We start from the raw sequence: 9,516 nt of genomic DNA, 5'->3' as shown, positions 1-9,516 counted from the left end.
AACAAGGTTTGGAGGGTAGGCTAGAACAGTGGAAGCCATTGCCTTCTACAAACAGGGGAGGTATACAGCAGAGTATAGTGCTACAGACTGGCTGGTGGGGCCTATTTAGCCTTAGGGGCTAATCAAGAGCTCAGTGAGCCTGTGCACATTGCTGCCTAAGAAGTGGGCTGTAAATCTAAACTGGTATTGTGTATAGAAAACGGCTTTTGTTTGTCATCTACTGCTGCACGCTGAATTCCATTTTTTTAAAATAAACTTTTGCTGTCCTGATGATTGCTCTGTTCTGAACCTGCCACAACATGGTTGGAGTGACCCCTAAATTGACAGACATTTGTGGCACAAGAATGAATGCTACCTTACAATGCTGATACCATTCCCTAGACACCTGGCATGGTGTCCATTTAGACAAGAAAATAAGGTGCACACATTTAAAATTCAAAATGGTTTTTAGCCTGTTTATATATGGTCCCCAACATTTCATGGCATACGTTTGTGTCTCCAAGCATTTTATGATACCTGTTTGAATCTCCTGCCTGCCCAGTCCCCTGTGCAGCCAATCAGTAAGGGAGGAGGTGTGGTGGAGTGCGAGTGTGGGAGGAGTGAGTGTGCAAGGGTGTGAGTGCACAGGGGTGGTGAAGCGAGCGGCCTAGGGCCACACCATATGTAAATGTGGCTCTGCATTTCATATCACACAGTTGTGCCTCCAAAGCATTTCATGACACTATGGATCTTATGACAGAACCCCCCCCCCTAAATTTAATGACAGACATAGCAGTGCAGGGCTGGAACTAGGGGTAGGCAGAAGAGGCAGCTGCCTATGGTGCAACGATTGGGGGGGGGCAGGCAGGACCCTTTCTTGCCTACCCCTAGTCTGTGCTCCGTTTTCATTGCCCCTGCCACTTGTCATTACGCGGTGGGGGGCAATGAACTATCGCTTTGCATCGCAACCCCCTGTGCGCCAAAACACACGGGGGGGGAGGCAATGTGATAGCGTAGGTGCAGGGTGCTTGGCCCACCCATGCAGCAGTGCCCCCCTGTACCTGTGGGCACTTACGGCAAGGTGCCTGTGAATAAATCCCAGCAGGGGCATAACTATAGAGTAAGCAGACCCTGCGGTTGCAGGGGGGCCCTAGATGTGTAGGGGGCCCAGTAAGGCCCTAATTAGAGAACAATTCCAATATATCCTGGTAGAATAGGTCGACTTTGGGGACCCCAAACTGAATTTGCTGTGGGGGACAAGTAACATCTAGTTGCGATACTGAATCACTGAATTGCTCAGTATAAAGCTGAATAGGGTTGTGATTATTTGACAGCAAGAGGGCCACACACAGTTTTACTGTATGTAAAGTGGGGCATGTCGCACAGTACCTGTTACACATAGAAGACATGACAATAAAACTATTGGTAATTAAATATGAGAGACAATAATAGGGACACTATAAAACTTCACAGTCTGGTGGGGGGGGGGAAGCGCTGCAGCTTCACAAGCAGAACAATGTGACACAGTGAGGAGCAGAGTGAGAGAGACACACACAGTCACTGCTACTGCTGAGAAGGAGGGGTGGGACTTATGCAGGGCTTGGGCTGCTATTGCACAGTGCTGCTTGTCACTCACAGTTATTACCACTTCCTGTGGGAGAATGAAAGAACACGCCCATCCCTCATTTCAGCCCAGACACCGGGCAGAGGAGATCTGTCTGCAGCTCCAATATAATTACATTTTTAAGAGGTAAAAACCTAATTTAAACCATTTTTATTCTGGGGCACTATACATTCAAAGGAAGGGCTATATAACACAAGAAAAGGAGGATGACACAATATATCCCTACTAAACAGTTTGCAAATTTTCTTTATCTTCTTTGTTTGCAGAAACTGTTATTTGGTTGCTAGAGTCCCACCTACCCTAGCAACAAGGACATTGTTCGAATTCCAGGCTGGAAACTAACAGAGGACCTGAACAGAATTCTAAATAACTCCAATTTAGTCTCAGGATGATGGCTGTTATCAGTAACCAAGATACTATTTTAAATATAATGCTGAAGAGATAGACAGAAAGGCAAATAATCTAAATAAAACATATTCTTTTAACTTAGTTAAAAGAAAAAATATGCTCAATGCCATCCATTATTTGTGCAGGAAGTCTGTGCAAATATTTGCCTTTGCTCAAAGTTAATACAGGTATGGGACCTGTTATTCAGAATTCGTAGGACCTGGTTTTCTGAATACAGGATCATTCTGTAATATGGATCTCCATCTGCAAAAACTAATTTGAACCTAATTATTTGTTTTGCCACCAATATAGATTCATGCAGCTTAAATATCCTCAAGTTAAAGCTACTGTTTTATTAATACAATAAAAATGATTTGCTTACAATCGGAGATGGCCTTTCTGTAATTGAACTTTCTGGATAACAGGTTTCCGGGTAAGGGATCTTATACCTGCATGTTTTGCCATTGTTGCCAGTGCACAGTGTACGTAATAAAAAGGCTTCACTGAGGTATTTCTAGCATAAACTGTGTGGTGCAGGTTTTGTCTTGTATCTATGAATACTTTTCACTTAATCTTGAATATAATTGTACAGGTATGGGACCCATTATCCAGAATGCGCGGGACCTGGGGTTTTCCGAATAAGGGGTCTTTCTGTAATTCAGATCTCCTACCTTAAGTCTACTAAAAATAATTTAAACATTAAATAAACCCAATAGCATTGATTTGCATCCAATAAGGATTAATTATATCTTAGTTGGGATCAAGTACAGGTACTGTTTTATTATTACAGAGAAAAGGGAATCATTTAACCATGAAATAAACCCAATAGGGCTGTTCTGCCCCCAATAAGGGGTAATTATATCTTAGTTGGGATCAAGTACAGGTACTGTTTCATTATTACAGAGAAAAGGGAATCATTTAACCATGAAATAAACCCAATAGGGCTGTTCTGCCCCCAATAAGGGGTAATTATATCTCAGTTGGGATCAAGTACAGGTACTGTTTTATTATTACAGAGAAAAGGGAATCATTTAACCATGAAATAAACCCAATAGGGCTGTTCTGCCCCCAATAAGGGGTAATTATATCTTAGTTGGGATCAAGTACAGGTACTGTTTTATTATTACAGAGAAAAGGGAATCATTTAACCATGAAATAAACCCAATAGGGCTGTTCTGCCCCAATAAGGGGTAATTATATCTTAGTTGGGATCAAGTACAAGGTACTGTTTTATTATTACAGAGAAAAAGGAAATTTTAAAAAATGTGAATTATTTGATTAAAATGGAGTCTATGGGAGATGACCTTCCTGTGATTTGGCACTTTCTGCATAATAGGTTTCTGGATAAGGGGTCCTATACCTGTACCTGTATGTTCTACCATGGGGAGGTTGCATGGTCTGCTGTATGGTTCCACCTGGCACTGGCATTTTTGTTAGTTTTGCAGGTAAGTGGGATAGGGAGTGCACATAGAAGAGGTGGGCATGGTTGGTGGTGCCAGGCAAATTGCGCCACTGGATAAACATGTTGTTTGCAAGTACAAATAAATGTATAAATAATAATATCCATATATACATGCACAGTTACACAATTAAAAGAGGAGAAAAGGCAGAATGACTTGGGGTTGCCAAGTTGTTTGGCACCCCCCCAGATGCTATTTGTTTACAACATGCTACTTTTGATGCCATGACAAAGCTATGCCCATGAGCGAGTGAAATAGACCATTAAAACCCCATCAGCATGCTTACGCTTGTACCCCAATTCTAATCTATGCCTTGCTCTTACTGTGCTAGGTGCCAGCAGTATGAGTTTTATGAAGGCTGAAGATGATGAGCAAATCGATGAGGAAGACAAAGATGGTATGTTAGCATTACTGATGTATTTCTTTGGCATTTTTAGGCTTATGGCACATGGGGCAGACAGTGGTGTTCGTAAGATCCCCCGCCAGCTTGTCACTGCTCCTAATGTGTGACAGAAGGACTTCTGCGCAATCTAAAAATGGTTCATCTGTCACCACTCAGTTGGCATAAATGAGGGGCCTTTCCATTAAACAACATTAAAGGAGCAGTTCAGTTTAAAAATGAAATTGGGTAATATAGAATGTGCAAAATAAAAAATATTTGTAATATAGTTAGTTAGGCAAAATCTATAAAGGCTGAAGTTAACAGATGTCTAACATAATAGCCATACCACTACTTCCTCTTTTACAGCTCTCTAAGCTGTTCGCAGCAAGTAACCAGTGACTTGAGAGGGGCCATATGGCAGATAACTGTTTAGTTAGTTTGCTATTGAATCTGACCTGCATGCTCACAGACTAACTGAACAGTTGTGGCCCCCCTAAAGTCACCAACTAACTAACTAACTAACTAACCTCTTCTTAGAGGTTATAGAGCTAAGTAGAGTTCTGGCTATTATGTTAGTCATCTGCCCACTCCAGCCTTTATACATTTTTGCCTAACTAACTATATTGAAAACATTTTTTATTTTGTGCAGTCTGTCTATTTTACCCAGTTTTATTTTGACACTGAACTGTTCCTGAGTCTGAGCCTCAGAATTTTCATTGCTGACTGCCTCGGTATTTTTGCAGTATGGCAGTACCAGGCAACATGCCCTGAGTGCCATAGCCTAAAAATGCAATGATACTGTATACTTGTTACAGTACAGTTTATTGCTGGCTATTATTGACACTGTCTATAGATGTTGGCCTAGCACTTTGTCAAGGAAAAGCCACTTTACCATAGCATAATGAACATATACCAGTGCAACCAGTTACACCCTTAGCATTTCTCTGTGTTAAATCATATAAACTTTTCTCAGCTATTATTTATAATAAGAGATGAACGTTTCTATAAATGTTGAGGCATAAAAACACTGCTACAAATATATTACTTATGCTTTAGATATTATGTATACATTAGTAAGCTGTTTGGCATCTTATAAGTAGGTGCCGCTGTATCACTAGTTTATATAGGGATCATTTATGAGCTTGAATATTTAAGATACTTGCTTCTCAAGCCACTCCTTACTCTTTTTCAAAGTTGAGCCGAGCCCCATTAAGTAATTATTGACTCCCGGGGGAGTAAGATTTTCTATCCATAATAGAGGTCTAATATTGGCAATTTGTTTTGAGTGCCAATGCACACATGCAGCTTGCAAAAAATAAATTGCAGGAATGGAACCCAGAACCCAGCTTGGGCCCAGTGATAATTCCAAGGTTTCCTGAGTAAGTTTTGCCCTTGGATGCAAATGCTTTGCATTAAGTGAAAGAGACACTAATGACATCAATGGGGCTTATTTATAAAGAGTGGTTTCCCTGGGTTACTGCCCAGGTGCAAATTTGCCCATTCTTTATAAATGAGCCCTATTGTCTGGAATTCTGATATCACATATATGGTGCTAGTCCACTCTGTTACGCCCCCCCCCCCCCCCCCCGTCCTATAATATGTAACCATTCTTTAGGTCAGATTAAAATAAAATGGATAAAAATAGGAAGCTCAGGTCTCACTTTTCACATTTAATGCAGCTTTTTTGTTTAATAAAAAAAACGGTCTTTGAAGGAATCTTGGAACATGGAGAGCTTATCAGGTTTACAAAGTACTATTGGAAAAAAATTCTTAGTCACGCTAAAAATTTATGTAATGAATGCAGTGACCACTAGGAAGTGCAAAATGAATAGTGAAAGTAATTTCCTTCTATGATTGACAGCTGAGATTTGTCAATACCTTTATAACAGCTATGGATGTGTTAAAAAAATGGGGTTTCGTGTTTATTCTGAAAAGGACTTTTATCATACAGCTTTTTATGTGTGGATGACAGGTCCCCATTCACAGATACTTTTGACAATCATACACTAGATGGCAGTGTTAGGGTTGTGTTATGAAGCTGCTTTATATATGTGACTTACATTAGAGTGTCAGAACTAATTCTATTCCCTTGCGTAAGGGTTTGCTTCAGTCTTACAAATGTGCAATCATAATACTTCCAATATTAAGTGGTTATTTGACTTTATGCTTTATTACAAGCTGATTTGGATGGTCATCTATGTAACCCACATTCTTCATACTATCTTTATCACTGTATTGTTTAATATAGGGTGCAAGAAATGCCTTACTTTTCTGTCATTCATAGACTAAACCATCCTGCTTAATTATTCAGGTGACTGCATCATTGTGAAGGAAGGTGAGACAAAGAGAGGGATAAAAACAGAAGAAAACACTGATATTGGGAACAAACTGAGAGATCCCTCCCCTGGAAAATCCTGTACAGGGGCAAACCTCATGGTTGCTGGTGGATTTGATCAACAAGAAGCTGAAATTAAAGAGTATTTCATTGAAAACCCAGGAAACAGAGCCAAGTTTCGTATCAACAAAGCTACCTGGGAAAATATACATAAAGGCAGCGAAAGCAGTGAGAACTCTTTGGATGAATCGGAAAGTAAAATGGATTTTGGAGTGCAGAAAAGATGTGTTTGTATTGACTGTGGCAGGAGCTTCAGTTATGTCTCACACCTTATTATCCATCGGCGATCGCACACTGGGGAGAAACCATTTGAGTGTGGCATGTGTGGCAAATGTTTTGCCAGAAAGTGCTCTCTTGTGATACACGAGCGGATCCACACGGGGGAAAGACCTTACCCCTGCCCAGACTGTGGCAAGAGGTTTACTAGTAGCGCCACACTAACGACACATAAGCGAATCCATACAGGGGAGAGGCCATATATTTGCTGGGAATGTGGCAAAAGCTTCACCAGTAACTCTTCTCTCTTTTTACATAACAGGACTCACACAGGAGAAAAGCCGTACGAGTGCAAACAGTGTGGTAAAACGTTTTCGTGCAGCTCTGCTCTTGTGACGCACACCAGGACTCACACAGGAGAGAAGCCATATACTTGTGCTGAGTGTGGGAAAAGCTTTTTTGATAACTCACGGCTCCTTAAACATCAGGCCACCCACACAGGAGAATGGGCCTATATGTGTACTATATGTGGGAAAGGTTTCACTTGTATCTCCAACCTTAATGTGCACCAGAGGTCACACACGGGAGAAAGACCATTTTCATGTGGTCAATGTGGTAAGAGCTTCACAAATAACTCATATCTGGTCAGGCACCAGACAACTCACACTGGAGAGAGACCTTATCCGTGCCCTATATGTGGCAAAACCTTCACTCGCAAGGGGCACGTTGTTACACATCAAAAAATACATACAAAAAAAATGGAGAAAACAAAAGGCCTAAGTGAAGACTGCCTTTAAAACTGTTTGTATACTGTAAGAAGCTACAGAAAATTGTTGAGGTCCTACGCTGAAAGCACTTATAAATTCAATAAGCTAAGCAAGAGTAACTGGTGTTTGTTAAACTGTTTAATATTTACCGGTATGACCAAAGAAATGAGCCAACATTAGGAATTCTTTCACAAAATGTGACTACTAAACCCAAAATAAGAATTAGGGCTTTTTTATGTTTATTGGAAATTAAGACCCTCCCAACCAGTGTGGAACATGGATTCCTAGAGATTACTACAAAAGCTCTTTTATATGGTCGCCCACCTGTAGTTGGGATATCGGGTGAAGATCCGCTCACTTGGCGATCTCGCCAAGCAAGCGAATCTTAAAGTGTATGGGCACCTTTAGTTGAGTAAACTAGGCTACATCTCTGCATGATGCTTCAGTCATCAGTCCCAGAATGGAGTCTTGATCTCAGTGAAATAAAAGTTGTATAAATAAACACACAATACATCAGTGCACTTAACTAAATTTTACAGCACATCTTTAAAGTAGAGGCTCCCAACCTTGGGCTGGGTTCCTTTTGAAGGACTCAATGTGCAGAAGGAGACCAAGCTTGGAGTACAGTTGGAGGCCATGTAAAGATGTTTATTTTCTCCTGACAGCTGATGAGAAGAGCTATCTGTGGTTTTGTGGACAAAAAGTGTGGGTTTAAGAAAAGCTAGAAAAATGTAATGAACACATGTTTACAATAAGCTACTGTGTATGTGTTTGTTTTTAGTTACTTGAAGTTACATCAGTAAACATTCCAATCTGAGAATGCACTTAATCCAGGGCAAAAATATCCATTGCTCTATAGGATATAAGGAACAACTGATACTCCCTCGGATGTTCTGGTATGATTATTAGTTATACTGTGTGTCTGGTTTGTACCAGGCTTGTCTGAATGAGCCATGAAAAACACTTCATATTTTGCTTTAGAGGAGAAGGAAAGGTTTCTTTGCCAGCACCAGAAACTGGAAGATTGCAGCAAAGTCAATGAGCGCAGAGCAGCTCTGTGGGCATATGTTAGTAATTATATTATGCCAAACAGATATAGATGTTATTAGACTTTCCCTCTTCTTTCAGCATCATTTCAATAAAAACATTTCAGTCAGTTTGTATGTTTTGTTGTTTTAAATCTGACTTAATACATATTTTCACAAACTGAAAATCAGTATTAGCCAGTTTTGTGCTAAAAAGGATATCTCTGTCAGATAATTATTATTCAGTTCATTTGAATCTTTTTGTTCTATATTCCACTTTCACATGTACACTGTAGTTATCTTCAGTGCCACAGCTTGTTTTGCCTCCAATAAGGATTAATTACATCTTAGTTGGGATCAGGTACAGGTACTGTTTTATTATTACAGAGAAAAGGGAATCATTTAACCATTAAATAAACCCAATAGGGCTGTTCTGCCCCCAATAAGGGGTAATTATATCTTAGTTGGGATCAAGTACAGGTACTGTTTTATTATTACAGAGAAAAGGGAATCATTTAACCATTAAATAAACCCAATAGGACTGTTCTGCCCCCAATAAGGGGTAATTATATCTTAGTTGGGATCAGGTACAGGTACTGTTTTATTATTACAGAGAAAAGGGAATCATTTAACCATGAAATAAACCCAATAGGACTGTTCTGCCCCCAATAAGGGGTAATTATATCTTAGTTGGGATCAAGTACAAGGTACTGTTTTATTATTACAGAGAAAAGGGAATCATTTAACCATGAAATAAACCCAATAGGACTGTTCTGCCCCCAATAAGGGGTAATTATATCTTAGTTGGGATCAAGTACAAGGTACTGTTTTATTATTACAGAGAAAAGGGAATCATTTTTAAAAATTAGAATTATTTGCTTATAATGGAGTCTATGGGAGATGGCCTTTCCGTAATTCATAACTTTCTGGATAATGGGTTTCCGGATAAGGGATCCCATACCTGTATTAGAATATCACTCAATAGTAAGAAATCCAAGTCTGGCTTGGGACTCCTCCCATTACATGTGAGTAGGAGAAACAATAGGTTAGCTGAAAGCAGTTCTAATGTGTAGCGCTAGCTCCTTCTGAAAGCTCAGACTCAGGCACAATGCACTGAGATGGCGCCTACACACCAATATTACAGCTAAAAATACATTTGTTGGTTCAAGAATAACATTTTAAATGGTAGAGTGAATTATTTGCTATGTAAACAGTGTAATAAAAAGTACCTCATAAAAATCATGACAGTGTCTACATCAAAAACACTTTATGGTTACAATA

General features: G+C 39.8%; 1 protein-coding gene across 1 annotated transcript; it reads left to right on the top strand.

Annotated features, from left to right (window-relative positions):
- The first annotated feature begins 1,647 nt into the window (after positions 1–1,647).
- Positions 1,648–8,373, top strand: LOC100488006 (zinc finger protein 239-like). Its single transcript, XM_002937406.5, has 3 exons — positions 1,648–1,729; positions 3,782–3,847; positions 6,144–8,373. Exons 2-3 carry the CDS (start codon positions 3,793–3,795, stop codon positions 7,238–7,240), a joined length of 1,152 nt encoding a protein of 383 aa, XP_002937452.2. The 5' UTR covers positions 1,648–1,729; positions 3,782–3,792; the 3' UTR covers positions 7,241–8,373.
- The last annotated feature ends 1,143 nt before the right edge of the window (positions 8,374–9,516 follow it).

The sequence above is a fragment of the Xenopus tropicalis genome, chromosome 8 (genome assembly GCF_000004195.4).
Source record: "Xenopus tropicalis strain Nigerian chromosome 8, UCB_Xtro_10.0, whole genome shotgun sequence".
Classification (NCBI taxonomy): domain Eukaryota; kingdom Metazoa; phylum Chordata; class Amphibia; order Anura; family Pipidae; genus Xenopus; species Xenopus tropicalis.
Note: the sequence above shows the minus strand (reverse complement) of the source record. Positions and strands in the feature narration are given on the sequence as shown.

Coding starts and splice junctions, on each gene's coding strand:
- LOC100488006 (XM_002937406.5), top strand. CDS start 3,793: ATGAGTTTTATGAAGGCTGAAGATGATGAGCAAATCGATGAGGAAGAC. Junction 3,848..6,143: donor CGATGAGGAAGACAAAGATG/GTATGTTAGCAT, acceptor TTAATTATTCAG/GTGACTGCATCATTGTGAAG.